General features: G+C 47.7%; 2 protein-coding genes across 2 annotated transcripts in view; one reads left to right on the forward strand and one right to left on the reverse strand.

Moving 5' to 3' along the window:
• The window catches only part of LOC135818805 (uncharacterized), a 7,078-nt gene extending 6,315 nt beyond the window's left edge, over positions 1-763 (forward strand). Inside the window, exon 4 of the mRNA XM_065332041.1 lies at positions 1-763. This exon is cut by the window's left edge and continues 1,093 nt beyond it. The gene's annotated coding sequence lies outside the window, so the exon portion shown is untranslated.
• Positions 764-6,871: 6,108 nt separating this feature from the next.
• LOC135819979 (uncharacterized) overlaps positions 6,872-20,000 on the reverse strand; it is a 20,622-nt gene continuing 7,493 nt past the window's right edge. Inside the window, exons 3-4 of the mRNA XM_065333279.1 lie at positions 12,409-17,688; positions 6,872-8,765 (exon numbers count right to left, since the gene is read on the reverse strand). Coding sequence (XP_065189351.1) covers positions 7,267-8,765; positions 12,409-17,688 — 6,779 coding nt within the window. The 3' untranslated portion in view covers positions 6,872-7,266. The remainder of the gene's footprint in view (positions 8,766-12,408; positions 17,689-20,000) is intronic.

Raw genomic sequence — 20,000 nt, forward strand, 5'->3', positions numbered from 1 at the left:
CGGGTAAACGACAGGAATGTAGATCTTGTGTGCATGATCCCTAGGTACGCCACTTGTAGCAACATGCTTCTGCCTCCGCTCAGACCATTCATTCAAACTGCTTAACTAGTGGCCTGCTCTGCGGACTTGCTATGTCCTGTGCTGCCCTGGCTGTGGCCTGGCTGTGGCCTGGTTGTGGCCTGGCTGTGGCCTGGTTGTGCCCTGGCTGTGGCCTGGTTGTGGCCTGGTTGTGGCATGGCTGTGTGGCCTGGTTGTGGCATGGCTGTGTGGCCTGGCTGTGGCCTGGCTGTGGCCTGGCTGTGTGGCCTGGTTGTGGCCTGGCTGTGCATGTGCCCTGGCTGTGGCCTGGTTGTGGCCTGGCTGTGTGGCCTGGTTGTGTGGCCTGGTTGTGGCCTGGCTGTGCATGTGCCCTGGCTGTGGCCTGGTTACTCTGATATAAACACTGATACTACTATTACTATGCTGTCCGCACACGCCTGCACCTGCACATGCGCACACACATTCACCCACATGCATACATACACACGCACGCGCACACACACACACACACACACACACACACACACACACACTGTGCGCGCACACACACACACGGAAGTGAGCACGTCGCATTCCATTCCTATTTGGCAGATATATTGTTTCTCTCCATGTTGTTTTCATCAATGTTACTACCACTAGGTTTTAGTAGCAAAATCAAATTTTAGTACTATCGTGAATACCTGATGTACCCTTCGCAAGTTTCTCTTCATTCTCATTTTCTGTCTCCATTTCTTTCTCCTCTCCCCCCCCCCCCCCCCCCCCGCGCGCGCGCGCACGTGCACCGCTTCTGTTTGCAAAGGAGCAGTTGAGCTGCCAGCTGAGCTGCAGGACAATACCACCACATCAGCCCCTTCTATTCGTTTTTAGGTACAACTTTCTACTCTCAATTTTCTGGAAACAGGGAGCTATCATAATAATGGTGGGGGGCAAGCATGAGTTGGCGGGAAGTGAGGAAATTGCCCGTCTGACTGTTCAAGGCGTGTTACAGTAGTTGTACACTAACCAATGAGTGGCTAGTGCCCCAGTATAGTGCCCCAGTATCTCTGTGTGCTGGAAACATCATCAAAAGTTGTCTCTTTGTTTCTCGCCTTAGTATAATGCCAAAGTGTGAGACAGATATTTATTTACGACGACTCCTAGACGCTGTGAAGTGACATTATTGGTGACTCCCTGGAGGCAAACACTCCACGTTGCGTGTCCAGCTTCCAGGAAAGCAAGGTGTATTATCAGGGGGGGGGGGGGGGGGGGTATGTGTGTGGGGGATGAGGGGGAGATTATTAGTATTATGTTCCATAGCCCCATAGGCGAATCTTTTTCTGTGATGCACACACCGTGATGGGCAAAGGTAGTCGCCTAGAGCCATGAAACACGTGACGTCGTGTGCGCCTTGTCGTGTGTGAAGTTGTCAGACTTTCATCATGCATCTGCTGTTTTAAGTAAAGAGTTGAAAGCGTGAAGTTAAGGCAAAAATTAAAATTTCACCACTTGTAGTCTTCGGGGTGCTGAGTCGAATGGTCTTGGTCCGAGGAAGCTGAGACGCTTCCTTCCTACTTGAATCCCAATCGAACTCGCGCACTTCCACCGAAACTGGGTGACTGCGCCCTACTAGATGGGGATTTGTATGCAAAATGTCACTAAAAGCGCCATTTCGTTCTTATAAAGCACGGATGACCCCGATTGGCCCATATGTTGTAGTCTTTTGGACGCTGAGTCGACTGGTTTTGGTCCGAAAAGGCTGCGAAGCAGCGTTCCTCCTTTATTCCCAATCGAACATGGTCGAACAAGTGGTCACGTGCTGCTGCGTACACCAGTCACCTGGTCACCGTGCCTGCAGGGTACAACTTACTAGCCTGTTTGACCTTTTTTGGGTGCAGTCCTGTCACTCGATCGAGTTGAACTCGAGTTGAACCTTGGTGTGAAAGTTGTCGCCTGCTGGCGTGGTGACCAGGTGATTTGGGCACCCAAGAGCACGTGACCGCTTCTTCAACCATGTTCGATTGGGAATAAAGGAGGAACGCTGCATCGCAGCCTTTTCGGACCAAAACCAGTCGACTCAGCGTCCAAAAGACTACAACATATGGGCCAATCGCGGTCATCCATGCTTTTATAAGAACGCAATGGCGCTTTTAGTGATATTTTGCATACAAATCCCCATCTAGTAGGGCGCAGTCACCCAGTTTCGGTGGAAGTGCGCGAGTTCGATTGGGATTCAAGTAGGAAGGGAGCGTCTCAGCTTTCTCGGACCAAGACCATTCGACTCAGCACCCCGAAGACTACAACTGGTGAAATTTTAATTTTTGCCTTAACTTCCCCTTTAACGTGACACCTAGTTGTATGCATGGACTATGGTAAAAATTATGGTACTGGCTGCTCCCTCATTCACTGCCTCTGCTATCCCAACATCAGCACAGTGTTTCCTCAGTCTATGGGGAGACTCATGTACACTGTACACCGTACAATGTTGTTTTGTCATGCGATGAATGTATAAGGCACACCCTGTTAACATAGTGTAGAGATTATGCGAGTGATGTCATGGCACGAGTCAGCGGATATGCCAACAGGCGGTAAGTAGACAACGTGAGTTAGCGGATTCGCTAATGGTCTATACGCATGTAGCGCTAATGGTCTATACGCATGTAGCGGCATGTACAATTCGTTTTCGCAAAGCTTCCCCTTTCTTTACTTATCTTTGATATTTATGACCCACCCAAGTTGGGTGGTGTGCTGCTTTGCTGCTTCGAATTGTAGTTAGACCGCTTTGTCAAATATCGTACTGGTCTTGTCATCGTCCAGTAACAATCGACATTCTTTGTTTCGTTGGGACTATAGCTTTTACTCGTTTTCGTTGCGCTTGCCTTCCCCTCTTTGGTATTTCCATAACCTTGAACCTTCCAAGTTGGAAGGCTGTCGGTTAGCGCTACGGAGATGTGTTGAAGCTTGGTGTCAGGACGTCGAATGACGGTCTCAGTACTCTTGTCAGTTTTGTGCCTAGTTATTGCACTTTCTGACTGTATATAGTATCCAGTTACAGTGATGGAGAGTTACTCTTAACTCGTATCCATAATTATGTCCTTTTCCTTTCCACAATAATAACAATAATAATTTGAAACTCGGGTATTGAGCCAATAATAAAAGTAGAAAGGAAAAGGACATATGGAAACGAGTTAGAGTAACTCTCCACCACTGTAACTAGATACTATTATACACAAAGGCACACAATGAAAACCTTGGCAAATTTGTTCCGTTGTGACTCAGAGTTTCATGGCTGAACCAATCATCAGACAACGATAATGGAATAGGAGGCAGCGCTGGTATATCTAAGTGGAGAGAGGTGTGATAATACGATAGCGAGAGGAGTAATCGCGTGAATGTATACAGGGACGGGCTATTTCAGAGGCAGATGCAGTAGGCGCAGGTCTAGCACTAACAAGTACGCGCTTAATCTCGCTCACACACCACACACACACATACTAACACGCACACACATAGTAACACCCACACACACATACACACATACACGCACACACTAACACACACATACACCCACCCACAACACCCTAACTTGCACACGTGTGTGTTAGTGTGTGCGTGTATGTGTGTATGTGTGTGTGGGTGTTACTATGTGTGTGCGTGTCAGTATGTGTGTGTGTGGTGTGTGAGCGAGATTAAGCGCGTACTTGTTAGTGCTAGACCTGCACCTACTGCATCTGCCTCTGAAATAGCCCGTCCCTGTATACATTCACGCGATTACTCCTCTCGCTATCGTATTATCACACCTCTCTCCACTTAGATATACCAGCGCTGCCTCCTATTCCATTATCGTTGTCTGATGATTGGTTCAGCCATGAAACTCTGAGTCACAACGGAACAAATTTGCCAAGGTTTTCATTGTGTGCCTTTGTGTACGCCGCTCTGCCTGAATCAGGCATTGAGCACTCTTGCAGAACCAAAGCATATTGCCTCTGTAGATACTATAATTATACAGTCAGAAAGTGCAACAACTAGGCACAAAACTGACAGGGTACTGAGACATTCGACGTTCTGACACCTAGCTTCAACACATTCCCGTAGCGCTAACCGACAGCCTTCCAACTTGGAAGGTTCAAGGTTATGGAAAGACCAAAGAGGGGAAGGCAAGCGCAACGAAAACGAACACAAGCTACAGTCCCAACGGAACAAAGAATGTCGATTGTCACTGGACGATGACGAGACCAGTAGGCGATTTGACAAAGCGGTCTTACTACAATTCGAGGCAGCTGCCTATCTCAGTATCTGGTGTTCACGAGGTGTTTGTCGCGCTGGAAACGGAGCATCTCTGTAAGTTTGTATCCCTGGTGATGTTTGTGCCTGGAGAGCACTATAATAAGTGGTGCTCTTGACTTCAGGCACAATCTTCCTCAGCCTACTCAAGCTCAACTGATGAGGGGTGAATTCCGCGAAACACTGTGTATTGAGCAGGGAGTGGTGCTTTCTTGCAGGTTTGCCGAGTCAAATGTTCGATGGACTTCTCGTGTGCTCTGGATGGCAGTGGTGAGTCAGTCAAGTGTCAAGTAAAGTCGGCGGAATAGCGCGCGCTCCGGTGTTGGGAGCAAACCCTTTTATTATTATTATTATTTATTATTATTATTATTATTATTACGAAGTTTGAAGAAAACGTTGAACGGTCTCAGCTTGGATGACGACTACACCATAGCTCAGCGGTTAGAGCATCGCTGGCTACAAGCGAGGGTCCCTGGTTCGAGTCCTGGTGGTGACAGTCAATTTTTTCTTCAGACTTTTCCCGTTTGTCTCTTTCCCTCAAAACCAGTCAATAATAATAATAATAATAATAATAATAATAATAATAATAATAATAATAATAATAATAATAATAATAATATTAACTGGTTTGAGGGAAAGAGACAAACGGGAAAAGTCTGAAGAAAAAATTGACTGTCACCACCAGGACTCGAACCAGGGACCCTCGCTTGTAGCCAGCGATGCTCTAACCACTGAGCTATGGTGTAGTCGTCATCCCAGCAGAGGCCGTTCAATGTTTTCTTCAGATTTCGTAACTCACACTTCCTGTGAATCCACACAGGCGGGTGGGACGCAGCCCTCACTGTAACCCACACACTTCACGTACAAACTAGCACGCGGGGAGCCCCAAGTCATATTAACTGGTTTGAGGGAAAGAGACAAACGGGAAAAGTCTATAATAATAATAATATTAATAATAATAATAATAATAATGATGAAAAGGCATGCATTCCAAAACCAATACCCGTAAAGTCATGATTATAGTGAAGCAATACCTTTCTTAGAGTGAAGCAATACCTTTCTTTTCTTCTTCTTGGTCACCAAAATCATTGAAGATATCGACTCATGCTCCACACTAATCTACCGCTGATACTTGTAGACCTACGGGACTGTACAACTCTACAACGTAGCCGCGGCAGTGCATTTGCCATCAACACATACATAATAATAATATGAGCCTTCATGCACAGCACTGCAAGAACACAATCAGTGCTCTGTTGTCAAACCTGATGCTTGATCGGCAGTTGAACGCCTTATGACAAGTATGCATGCACACAACTGCATGCACTTTTCCGGAACAACGGATACATACACGTACACAAGAACACATACCCACACAGGTAACGTTACACACTCAGACTCAGACATGCCCATCGTGGAAGCGATGATAGCGACCAGCTATATAGTACATAGCAACGTGTGCAGGGACTACACTTTTCAACGGCATGCAAGGCTGATGAATTGACAGCCACTAATTTGAGCCTGGTGAGACTCAGTCACACACACACGCGCGCGCCCGCACACACACACACACACACACACACACAGAAACACACACACACACACAAACACACTCAGTCACAGACACCCACACACAGACACAGAGACACACACCCACCCCCCCCCCCCCCCCCCCCCACACACACACACACATGAACACGCGCACACACAGCATAATGGGTACATGAACAGCCATCTTCCATTCAATGTATGGTCAGACTTGTATCAGGACTCCGTAGGATTGCTTGAAGCCCATCCACCTAAACTGAGTGTACTCCGTAGGATTGCTTGAAGCCCATCCACCTAAACTGAGTGTACTCAGTAGGATTGCTTGAAGCCCATCCACCTAAACTGAGTGTACTCAGTAGGATTGCTTGAAGCCCATATCCACCTAAACTGAGTGTACTCCGCAGGATGACTGTTGATCAACAGCAAGGAGAAAGGAGCAAAGAGATTGTAACTAGCGAGACGGCAGGAGATCATAGCCTCTCTGCTCTAAACCCACATCACTAAGCGCTGCAGTCACCCGTGCTGTCTCTCTGTACGATGTGACTTTCCGAGTAAACACAGTTACGACACATGTATTGCACAGGTATTGCACAGGTATGACAAAGGAGCGGACTGCAAGTACATGCAGTCTGCAGCCACCCTAGCTAAGGTATCAAGCACTCCAAGATCTTTTGAAACAGCCGAGTTCCGTATACACACCACGCCATTACACACAACCAACCGTCGCACAAACATGCCACATCGTTACACACAGCCCCCCCCCCCCCCCCCCCACACACACACACCTCCAACATCATTGGCATATTAACGTACAGATACCGACCACCAAGCACGCATACAACACACGAAAGCACGCAGAAAAGACTTAGACATAAATTGAGAGACACAAATGAGGAGATGAGAGAGAGAAATAGAGAGCGAGACGAAAGAGAGAGAGAGAGAGAGAGAGAGAGAGAGAGAGAGAGAGAGAGAAAGAGAGAGAGAGAGAGAGAGAGAGAGAGAGAGAGAGAGAGAGAGAGAGAGAGAGAGAGAGAGAGAGAGAGAGAGAGAGAGAGAGAGAGAGAGAGAGAGAGAGAGAGAGAGAGAGAGAGAGAAAGAGAGAGAGAGAGAGAGAGAGAGAGAGAGAGAGAGAGAGAGAGAGATAGAGAGATAGAGAGATAGCAATAGAGAGAGAGAGAGAGAGAGAGAGTGAGAGAGAGAGAGAGACGAAAGTGGAAGGAGTGGTATACATTGAGACATGTGTCGTCGGGCAAGCATGCAGTCGTACGGGTGACTAAGCATGTTACTAGGCAAATGTACATGGTGGGGGGGGGAGGCCCCTAGAGCTCCCGCAACTACAAAATAGGACGAAAATAAAGTACATGTTAAGACCTCACGGGTGCTCATACATAGAAGAGAAAATTGAAGTTGGCAGATGAGCTAACACTCAGCCACAAACTCGTCGTCGTCATCACCAGGTAAGCCTGAACAAAGCTCCAGCAAGCTGACGGAGGGCGAGGATTCTTTCAGCTGGCGTTGGCGCCTCGGCCCCGCCACGGTTGTTGTGACGACGGGTTTTAGGTTGCCCAGCTCTGCCTGTGTTCCATTCTGTCCAGCCGCCGTCGTAGCCATTAGCTCCTTCACCACGGATATTCGCTTACGGTTAGGCGAACTTGGCATTGGTGAAGTTGGCTTGGAAAGCGCTGAATCAGTGTCATCGTCATCGTCATCATCATCGCCACAAGCCAGTTCGAGTCGTTCGTCAATCGCTATGATGTCATCGGACCCAATATTGTTGCTCCTCCATTTTCTATAGCCACCCCGATGCTGACCATGGGACGACTGGGATTTGACCGAACCGGATCTCGGCGGGATAGTCCAGTCGGTCGATGAGCCGCCCTCGCTGCACCCATACTGCTCGGCATTACGGATAAACTTGCGTTTTCCGTTCATGATTCTGCCCTGTCTGGCGGGTGAAAAGCCTGCATAGCTATTGGTTTCCCCATCGACGGGCTCATCACAGCCGTTGCTACCGGGGAACAAATTGGACATGAGGTCGTGTTTTCGGTCGTTGCGCTGCCCACTGCGACGGCGCTCACCCAGTGCGTGCATATACTCATTACTGACACACACCGAGTTGCATCCGCGGTCGAAGCGGGGCTTGTTGCTGCGCACTTCGTTTCCCTGCCTTGAAGCACCTGCTGCTGTGAAATCATCCAGCGGCTCCACACGGTCTACTCGATACCGGGTCTGCCCGACCTTCAGCATAGGCACGCCAGCAATGGACCATCGCGTTTTCGCGCTCTTCTTCTTCACTTCCTGCACCTCCGGCAGTCCTGGGGACTTGGGCTTATTGCCAAACATCTTCACGCGGAAGCTGCCTATACCCAACGCCTTCGACTCAGCACGGCTTCTCTTCCGAGCACTGATATGAACATAGTTCTGCTGCAGGTCAGACAGCTCTGAGAGTATACCGATGTTGGAGAAGACAGCGTCGGTGGCCTCCGCGTCTAAGCGTTCATAATCCATGTCAGTCAGGCAGGCACTGTACCGTCGTGGTCTCCAAGACAACTGTTTGTTGATGCCGTCGGGATGAAGGGTTGCCTCGCCTTTGGCGGAGGCGATCTCCGCAGCACCGTTTACCGCCTTCTCCAAGTCTTTCCATTTCTCCATGCCGGTGCTGTTGCGTGGAGAGGTGGCGCAGGCGCTGCTGATGCGAGGCGTGTTGCCCGCACTGCTGGCAAAGGTGGAGTACGTGGACTCCGGGTCTGTGGTAAACAGGCTGGTGCGCACGCCGCCATACGCCTTGCCGCCACCGACATGGTCGGCTCGGTTTCTCATTTGGAAAGCGAACATGACAGCGCAGGCGAGGAGCAGAGCTGAGCCAACACCCACCCCCAGGCCAATGGTTAGCTGATTTGCTCTGCTGCGTTTGCCACCTGATGATGAAGCACAGCACACAAGACAACACAGGCAGACACAGACACAATGAGTACAGGAAACAAAGACACCAACACCATTGTGCAAAGAGAGCATAACACACAGACACAGATGTGCAATGGGCGCAGGACGCACCGACACCAATATGCAATGGGCGCGTGGGCCCATTCATTTCTGTTTCCAGCGAAAGTCCAAACTGGTGCACTTCAAATCACTAAAACTCGAGAAAGGCTGGGCGGGTTTGAATAATACTTGCAGATTTCCTATGCTACGCCCTGGAGAATGAGACCAAAATCGAAGCGATTGGAGCAAGTTGAAAAAAATGGGTGAAGTCACTTGTTTGGTTCCGTTGGACTGTTGCAGCTGGATGACGATTCGATAAAACGATCATCACAAATCGATAGATTCATATGGATTGGGATCGGGATCTGAATCCAGCCAACGGATCACATCTCTTTTTTGCATGTGAAAGTTTGAGTGATGATTCCAGACCATTCTCTTCCGTCCGTCAAACGAAATCTTTGCAAGAAGTACGAGCGGCCATGAGTATTGACGTTTTCCCCGTATTGTCACATGGCAGGTCTCCTGATTAGGTGTGCCCGCTAGTTGACTTCTTCCACGTACGCTCAGTCCTACCCCCCCCCCCCCCCACACACACACACTCATCCTGGGTAATATTGTGACACTCGTACATAACACTCGTACATAACACTCGCACATAACACCATACATAACACTCGTATTATGGTTGCAAAGCTAAAGCCAGGTAAAAACGTTCAGCTTCTGCATGCTTTGGTCCAATGCAACAGTAGCTTGTACAGTGGTTGCACAAGTGGTTGCACTGGTGGTTAAACTGCCGTACACAGCGCATTCAAGCTGTTTGAAATGCGGTTAAATTTCAAAGTGTCAGAATGCGTGCATGAGTATGTGCCATGCGGTTGCCATGGCTCAGTACTGTGTACTGCAAAAGCCATATTTATAACGAAGTGCTAATCCGAACGAATTAACGAAGAGAAATCTGTCGTTAAAATAGAAATCATTAAACAGAAATCGATACAATACAGTTGAACATCGATTATCCGCACATCGACTATCCGACCATTCGATTATCCGTAACAGTGTTTTTGGGCACACGTGCCGTAGAGTACGCACTGTGCATGTTGTGAGCCATTCAAAAAATAAGAAAATTTTGAAAAGTAGCACTCTATTCTATTTACAATGTACATGTACATGTATTTACAGTGTGTTTTCTTATCCGGAACATTTGCCTTATCTGAACACCGCCTGACAGTTGTCTGCCCAGAGGTGGTCGGATAATCGATGTTCAACTGTACTGTTGCTATTGAGCGTTGAGAATGAGTGAGAATCTTTACCTTTGGTACACGTAAACCAGTCAATTTTAGGAAACCGTTATATATGCGCCCCGTTAGAATAATGGCTTTTCCAGTATATTCAACCCTGGATCTATCCAGTGACACATCAGTGCAATGCTCTGTTCACAAGCTTTTCAATGAGACCTCATTTGTCGAATTTGAAGCAAAGAGACTAGGGATGGCATCGATTGGCGAATCCGGATCGAGTGCGAGCAGGCGTCAGGCGAAATAGCACGTCATAGTACATTTGAGATCAGCGGGAAGAAGATGACGACGTCCACTAATTTAGTATCTGTGCACACGAATCTGCTGTGTGTGTGACTCTGTGTGTCAGCTATGATATCATCTTCTGTGGTTCCATGCCTAGCATGTACGTCTGAACCATCCTGCAAAGTTTGAATGACGTAGGTTGAGCGAACGCTCCGCGAAACATACTTTTTGAAATTCTCTTCATAGTATATCTTCCACCATTGAAATTTCGAATTTCTTCAAAAAAAGTGCTGAGAGGGGTGGCTTGCAACCTCGATATGGCTTGTTCCAGGCATGCTTTGGAGCCATCTTCCGTTGAAGTATTGGCGGGGATCTGCCCTGCAACTGCTACAACAAAAATGATTCGATCTGAGAAAGGGTGAGTCCGCGAATCTCGGTTGAATATTGAGTATTTCAAGACTTTTCACGACGAAGATGGAGTTCTTTTTGGAGATGGACGTCGCGGCAAAGGACATGGTGTCCGACTTCTGGCGTCTGGTGAAGCCAGGGATCATTTGTCCAGTCAGGTCGGCAGCCTAACCGTCGGTAAGCTTGTGTTTGGATCCCGTTCTGCTCGATGTGGTAGATCACAAACAATTTGATATCGCACAAATTGATCTCAGCATCGTGCGTACGGTATTTTATATTCAGAAAATCCCAAAGTGTCTCTGTGTGGCCGTCCTATGCCACGAGAAACTCCAATCAGGCTCCTATGTCCTCTGCCTTCATGATTGAATGTCCACTTTGTTTGAACAACGAACACAACAATCGAGGCCGGCTTTGCAATGAAAAATACAGCTATACTGGAGCTGAAAAAAAAGAAGAAAAAAACGTGCTCAGGATGAGACTCGAGTACATGCATACTCTCCCAGCAGGTGAAACGCAATTTTTGTGAAAAATGCGTGTCGCCGACTGACCAGTAATTTCGCCTGATGTGGTGTGGTCCGAGCAACGCTCGCCCACCAAGCAAAGCAAAGGTGTAGTATGCCAATGGTACGTCTACCGTAGAAAGATTCTGTGAAAGCTGGCAAAAGTGTCCTACTAATGAGCGTAGACCTGTATCACTCAATCTTGAGAGCAGCGCTCAATGTCCAGAGCTTAGTCAAGTGTCATTGTGCAACTGCACATACTACAGCCTAGGTCTCAGCGTCTAAGTTAAAACAATTTAGTCTCATTCTAAATTTATTTAGCAGGTGAACTCCCAAGGTAAGCCCAATGACAAAAAAATTCACTCAACCCATTCAGCGCTGAAGACGTATATATAATATTAACCCTTTACTGTCCGTACATACAAGCATCGATCCAATGGGATCGATGGGGTAGGCATTTTGAAAGTATCGTAACTTGCTCAAATCTAGGTCTTTTTGGAGAGATCGAAATATGTAGGTTGAAGAGAAAAAGTCCCAGCTGTCGCCTCGAACAATTCCCGAAGCGATACGAAGAGCGGTTGCTGAGTTATCGCACTCGTAATTCTGGTCCCGGGAAATGTGCGTTCAGAGCGCGACGCGCATGTCGACGGCTGGGATTTTTCCTGTTTACGTCACCTGTTGGCAAGGCTACACCGATTCAAATTCAAAAGTAGGTTCCCGGGAGTCTCTACGAAAATATTTGAGCTCGATACGAGCAGCAGTGGTGACATGGTGGATTGAGATCGATCTCGAGCGTGAGCTCAGCGCTTTTGCGCGTTCCCTGGCTTGCAGCGCTGGACCAGTGCATCCTGTGGCGCCGAGTGTGGGCTCATTGCGTTCGTCTCGTCAAGACCTTTCCAGGATGCCCAAGATCGTGGAAATCGTCAAATTCAAACCAAAGTTACGTCTAATTTTAGTTTCAGATGTTGTGGTTGCGTGGGCTCGTATATATTTTAATCGGACAGTAAAGGGTTAATATTATACATCATTGAAAATGGCGCCCAGACGCTGAGGACGTATACTATAATATTATACGTCTTTTTCAATGCCAAATAAGGAGTGCAGGGCCTGGATGCTATTGCCTATAGCCTTAAATGGGTTAAAGTTCTTACCGTTTGCGCGGGATGCTGAGCCCACAATCATGTGCTCCAGGCCCGAGCCGTCAACTTGATGTGCCTGCTGAGCGTGGAGCGCACCGACACCAATGCCTGACGCCTGTCTCTGGCTACTGTTGTGAGCAATGTGAGCCGCACTGTCGCCAACACTCTCTTCATGTACATGCCCTCCCTGCTTGTACTCAGGAGCAGTTGCATTATGGACGCCGTGACCTGATGCATTCTTCAAAGTTAGTGTGGCAGGTGTGACAGCGACAGGGGATTCACTCGGAACTGTGACTGGTGCCCCAGTGTCCATTGTTTTCAACAAGTTGTCATTAATTCTTGCGTCGCCTGCAACGTGAAGGAAAGCATTAGATTTCAGCTTCCTTTTGAGTAGGGCAACAGCTGTGCAAAGGATTCTGCCGACATGTTTCTGGTGGTCAGGGTGAAGATGACGCTTTGCGTCAACGTCACCTGCAGCAACTTCACGACTGTTGTCAAACCAGGCTTCAACCACCTCTGGTTGCTCATCTCTGACTGATTGTGAACTAATAGGAGATGTTGCAGAGGCATCTCTTGGATGGCCTATAGCCATACCATCGCCCTCTTCAAATGCGATCGGATGGTTAACTGACAATGATTTGGCCGAATTCTGGTCCTCCACTTCGCTCTGTGCAAATCCATTCAGATTCTCCAGTTTCCCTTGGAGCACAACCACTGCTTTGCAAAGTGAAAAGCTAGCTTGTACAGGGGTGGCACTAGCTTGTACAGGGGTGGCACGATGAGCACCCTGATGATGAGTTTTGCCTCTGCTGTGATGTTCGTCCTTGCTGTGGTGTGCGCCCTTGCTGTGGTGTGCGCCCTTACTGTGGTGTGCGCCCTTGCTGTGGTGTGCACCCTTGCTGGGATGTCCACCCTTGCTGTGGTGTGCGCCCTTGCTGTGGTGTGCACCCTTGCTGTGGTGTGCGCCCTTGCTGTGGTGTCCACCCTTGCTGTGGTGTTTGCGACAGCGATGTTTACCTCTGCTATGTCCATGATGAGTGTTCTGGTGTCCGTCAACACTTTCCAAATGGGCAAACAAACTCTCTGAGAATACTCGGCTTAGAGCGTCCATTTCATCTTCCTGTAAAGATTCACTTGACCCTTCGTCTGTCAAGTCATACAGGACATCATCACAACCAAATGTAACGGTCAGGTTATGCTTCAGTGATTCCACGGCATTCTCCACTAAACTGCTGGCGTGCTGAACGACAAGATCAGCATTTAAACGAGGAAATGTAGTAGAGCTGCTTTGATCTGCTGCACCATTATCCGTTCCTGTCGTCTCACTGATGTCATCAGTAACGTGTATGGATTCATCTTCAGGCAAGGTGGAACCAGTTGTATGCTGTTCCATAATGTTCTCTTGGTCATCTGAACACGGGAAAACATTGGTCACTTTCTCTGTGAAAGACTCAACTAGTTTGCCAAGTATTTCATTCAAGGTATCAGTATCACGATGCTGGGGCACATTAGAGTTCACATTCTTGTCAGTACCAAGACTGTTGTCATTTGGACTCTGCTTATTAACTTCTCCATGGACTCCATCTCCCAAGTTATTCCCAGTTACCGAAACAGTTGTCTTGTCACTGCTCTGATCTGCAGTGCTCTCCTCAGTTTGTATGACAGGTGTGATAGTGAAAGGGGATTCACTCGGAACTGTGACTGACACCTCAGGGTCTACAGTTGTCAACACGTCAAGAAAAGCATTAGAGTTCAGCTTCCTTTTGAGTAGGGCAACCGCTGTGCAAAGGATTCTGCCGACATGTTTCTGGTGGTCAGGATGAAGATGACGCTTTGCGTCAACGTCACCTGCAGCAACTTCACGACTGTTGTCAAACCAGGCATCAATCAACTCTGGTCGCTCATCTCGGACCGATTGTGAGCTAGTTGGAGATGTTGCAGAGGCATCTCTTGGCTGGCCTATAGCCATACCATCGCCCTCTTCAAATGCGATCGGATGATTGACTGAAAATGACTCGGCTGAATTCTGGTCCTCCACGTCGTTTTGTGCAAATGCATTCAGCTCCTGAAGTTTCTCTTGGAGCACCACCACTGCTTTGCAAAGTGAAAAACTAGCTTGTACAGGTGTGACACTAGCTTGTACAGGGGTGGCACGATGATCACGCTGATGATGAGTTGTGCGTCTGCTGGGATGTCCACCCTTGCTGTGGTGTCCACCCTTGCTGTGGTGTCCACCCTTGCTGTGGTGTGCACCCTTGCTGTGGTGTGCGCCCTTGCTGTGGTGTCCACCCTTGCTGTGGTGTTTACGACAGCGATGTTTACCTCTGCTATGTCCATGATGAGTGTTCTGGTGTCCGTCAACACTTTCCAAATGGGCAAACAAACTCTCTGAGAATACTCGGCTTAGAGCGTCCATTTCATCTTCCTGTAAAGATTCACTTGACCCCTCGTCTGTCAAGTCATACAGGACATCCTCACAACCAAATGTAACGGTCAGGTTATGCTTCAGTGACTCCACGGCATTCTCCACTAAACTGCTGGCGTGCTGAACGACAAGATCAGCATTTAAACGAGGAAATGTAGTAGAGCTGCTTTGATCTGCTGCACCATTATCCGTTCCTGTCGTCTCACTGATGTCATCAGTAACGTGTATGGATTTATCTTCAGGCAAGGTGGAACCAGTTGTATGCTGTTCCATAATGTTCTCTTGGTCATCTGAACACGGGAAAACATTGGTCACTTTCTCCGTGAAAGACTCAACTAGTTTGCCAAGTATTTCATTCAAGGTATCAGTATCACGATGCTGGGGCACATTAGAATTCACATTCTTGTCAGTACCAAGACTGTTGTCATTTGGACTCTGCTTATTAACTTCTCCATGGACTCCATCTCCCAAGTTATTCCCAGTTACCGAAACAGTTGTCTTGTCACTGCTCTGATCTGCAGTGCTCTCCTCAGTTTGTATGACAGGTGTGATAGTGACAGGGGATTCACTCGGAACTGTAGCTGGAGTCCGAGGGACACTTTTGGTCAACAAAGAGCTGCTTTGATCTGCAGGGCTCTCCTCAGTTTGCATAGCAGGCGTGGTAGTTACAGGGGATGTACTCAAAACTGTAGCTTGTATCCGAGAGTCGCTAGTATTCAACAAGTTTGACTTCTTGACAGCAACTGCAGATTTACCATGAGCATCGGAAGCAATTGGCATTGGCCTGGCGAAGAAAGCATCTGACTGCAGTATAGCGTTCAGTAGATCCACTGCCTTGCAAAGCATTCTGCTATCATGGCTTTGCTCATCAGGATACATCTCATCTTTTTTCTCACCGCCATAAACAGCAACGTCAATACGGTTATCAAGTGCACCACCAAACAGCTCTGATTCTGGCATTGCATTCAGCTTCTCCAGTTTCCATCGGAGCAGTGTTACTGCCTTGCAAAGTGCATTGCTGGCTGAAACGTAGGTGGGATGATGATGTTCTCCAACAGGGTCAAAATGGGCAAGCAAACGCTGTGAGAATACTGTGTCAAGGATGTCCATTTCACTCTCCCGCAAAGATTCACCTGACCCTTCATACCCACTAGCACTACACCTGAACGTATTGCCTAGGCTGTCCTTCAAAGACACCACCGCACTGTGAACCACATCGCTGGGTTGCTGGACAGCGGGACTGGCATGCGAATGAGTCTCTGAAGGAGAGCTGCTTTGATCTGATGCACCGCGGCTATCAAGCGGCAACTGAGAGTGAAACATGCGTCGGTCTTGGGTTGTGTCCTGCTCATCACCGCACCGGGAAGTTTCCTCCACTTTCCTCATGTAAGAATCCACTAGTGTGACCAGTATATGATTGAAAACACCATAGTCACGATACTGGGGAACATCAGTCACACTAATCCCATCACTATCAATGCTTTCTTTTGGACTTGCCTCAACAGGTTCTTGATGAACTCCGTCTCCTTGCTTATCCTCAGTAACCGAAGCGATTGTCTCGTCACTCCCTTGTCCTTCAGATCTCTCCTCAGTTTGTATGGCAGGTGAGATAGTGACAGTGGATTCACTCGAAACTGTAGCTGGTGTCCGAGGGACACTAGTGTTCAACAAAGAGCTGCTTTGATAGTTAGAGCTCTCCTCGGTTTGCATAGCAGGTGTGATAGTGACAGTGGATTCACTCGAAACCGTAGCTGGAGTTCGAGGGGCATAAGTATTCGACATGTAGCTGCTTTTATCTGCAGAGCTCTCCTCAGTCTGTATGACAGGTGTGATAGTGACAGGGGATTCACCCGGAACTGTAGCTGGAGTCCGAGGGGCACCAGTATTCGACATGTGGCTGCTTTGATCTGCAGAGGTCTCCTCAGTTTGTATGACAGGTGTAATAGTGACAGGGGATTCACTCGGAACTTCAACTGGAGTCCGAGGGACACTAGTGTTCAACAAATTTACCTTCTTGACAGCAGCTGCAGATTTGCCGTGAGCATCGGAAGCAATTGGCATTGGCATGGCGAAGAAAGCATTTGACTGCAGTTTAACGTTTAATTGAGCCACTGCTTGGCAAAGCAGTGGCAAAGCAGCAACATCAATACCGTTGCCAAGCCCAGCATTAAACTGCTCTGCTTCTGGCATTGCATTCAGCTTCTCCAGTTTCCATTGGAGCAGTGTTACTGCCTTGCAAAGTGCATTGCTGGCTGGAAAGAAGGTGGGATGATGATGTTCTCCAACAGGGTCAAAATGGGCAAGCAAACTCTGTGAGAATACTGTGTTGAGGATGCCCATTTCACCATCCTGCAAGTATTCACTTGACCTTTCATACCTTCCAGCATCACAACTGAATGTGTTGCCTAGGTTGTCCTTCAAAGACTCCACAGCTCTCCGAACTACATCGATGGGTTTTTCGACAGCGGGATCAGCACGTGACCGAGCATCTGAAGGGGAAATGTGCTGATATGGTGCAGCCGTATCCGCTCCAACCGTAGATGTATGTTGTTGTGTATTGGCGTGCTGCTCATCTGCACAGTTGACAACATCATTGACTTTCCTTGTGTAAGAACCCACAAGACCGTGAAGTATTTTATCGAAGATCATATAATCGTGGTAGCGGGGCACAACTTGACCAATTGTCCGTCGACGTCTGACATGTTCAACATTACCGGCACTGGCTGTTCGTGCATGCCGACGGTTCCTCCCAGTCTTGGGATTGGGCATATGCGCCTGCTGGTCCTTGTGAAATAGCACGGTGTTAGCTCTGGTCGTGTCTGATCCTGGATGGGAAGAACGTGGTAAGTGCAACCTTGCATCAGTACCTGCCAACAGGCAAAACAGTAGAAGAAAACAGAAGTTATCAGGCATGTGTGTATGCACAGCTATTGGACAAGTGTATACACAATTCAGGGGCGTCGGAAGGTATTTTAGTGTGGTACGGTCAGCCATCTGAAGTACAATTTACTCGTGTGGGAGAGGAGGCCGAGCCGAAAAACTTTGAAATTTAGAGCCCAGATGACGGTGTATTATAATATTGATTCACGGGATACCTGGGGCAAAAAGTGGTACGGTCAGTACCGTAGTGACCGTACCGTGTCCGACGCCCCTGCACATGCAGGTTGCAGAAGCATGCATGCGAGCAGACCCTCACTGCACAAATATGCATGTGTACATGCATGCACACACGAACTTCATGAATCTTTGAGCTGAAACTAGAAACCAGAGCAGTGTGTGTTTTATCACATTCACTGATGATCCTGTACCATTAGTCTATTACGGGATTCTAGATGATGCCCAGGCTCGGAGCACCTTCTATCATGTGATCAGTGTACATTGCATATTGATGAGAATTTCTGGAACGGGCATGTGTTCAAATGATTGTAACGTTGCTAAGTTTTACTAGTATTCATTTCTCACACTCAAAGTATGTAGGTCGAAGAGATATCTCTCAGCTGGCGATTGGATCAAAAAATCATTGGGCTACGGCACTGGACAGACACGCATATCCACACACGCTCAAAGACTTTTCTGCATGGGCACTTGATTTTCTTTGTTCTGCGCTTTTTGCCACTTGTTGCTATAACAAACCCACTCTCTTAATTATTATTGGCCGGTGTTTCCACCAAGTCTTGAGATGTTGTAATAAATATAAATATAAATATAACAAACATCAGTTCCAATCTAGCAGTAGACTCGGTGGAGTTCAAAAAATTAGCTCGATACGAACAAGGAGAGTCGAATGGCGGCTGAAAGCAAATTCTCGTTGACTTTTTAAAAGCAGCTGTGCTATGACTTTAGGACAAACGCGCTGGCTATGGCATACCAGCACTTTTCAGCCAGAACACTCAAACTGCACATCTGAAAATAGCCCAGCCTTATCATGAGCAAGACTCGAGATTATGGTGAAAGAGGAGAAGGACAAAATGTTTCGAGTTATGACTAACTGTCCACGAACGTAACCAGTTCTTATACATATCTTTCGTGCCATTTTATTTATTTATTTATTCAACATCTGATGTCTTCCGATGCAGCTCCTAAGCGGTGGGAGGTGAGTAGATCAGACCCACCACAAAGTGGTCAAAGACTGAAAATCCCATACTTAGGAGCTGCATCTGCGCCTTGATCCAAGAGGGTGGTGGCGTTCCTGCGGATGCGGAAAACTGGGCCTTCGGCTGAGTCTCACGCGAACCGTGAATTTTTTTTTATGGCTTCCGATGGCAGCCAAATTTTTTGTCGCACTCGCTGACTGTATAGTATCTGGTTACGTTGGTGGACAGTCATTCATAACTCGTAACATTTTGTCCTTCTTCTTTTTCACCATAATTTAATTGGCTCACCATCCGAGAAGACTCGAGATGGACAACTTACATGTTTTGCCTTTGGGCAAGTCTAGATCTTCCTCAGATATGGTGTGGAATGTCCCAGGTAATCTATCAATGTGCATTGGCACTATTCTTCTTTGCCACCCTCTTCTTTTCCTGCTTGTCGTTTGCGAAAACTGGACAATCAAAGTGCATTGTTCACACTCTGTAAATATCCTGAGGCGCCGTTTCCAACGAACCATAAATCCATAGCGGAAATTTGCTATGGCGAGGAAATAATTATCGCAGTGTACACATACTTCCATTATTCCTGTTTTTCTAAGTTTATATATTACTGATTCGACGGCCATTTAAAGTCTAGATAAGACGCGGACCTGATCGTGAAGACAAAACAACGCATGACTTGCCTAACATAGGATGGTGTTTAGTAGTATAGTTTACATTTGTTAGCGTAGTGAGATTTTTCAAGGACACCGTTCCCGCCACCGCCCCGGCGTGCACTCCGGGATTGTGGTGAACAGGTCGCACGTCAAAACGCATTGAAAAGTATACGAAATGTGACAGGTCCGGCTCCACCAGCGCTTGGAGCGATTCAGAAACTTGTGTATTTTCACCCAAGCCCTGGAAGGGCTTCCTGGCAACTGCTCTGATTCAACAAGAGTGTCGGACATCAAGTGGAGCGCCATGTCACTGCTTCTTTCACATTAACACATCCATTAACATACAAAGTGAACGTGAACTGGGCTTCGCCTGTTCACCAGCCATTCAAAATATCTCGCTCGTGACCCCAAAATGGGACCGTTGTTGCAACC

Source organism: Sycon ciliatum, chromosome 6 (genome assembly GCF_964019385.1).
Source record: "Sycon ciliatum chromosome 6, ocSycCili1.1, whole genome shotgun sequence".
NCBI classification, from domain to species: Eukaryota; Metazoa; Porifera; class Calcarea; order Leucosolenida; family Sycettidae; genus Sycon; species Sycon ciliatum.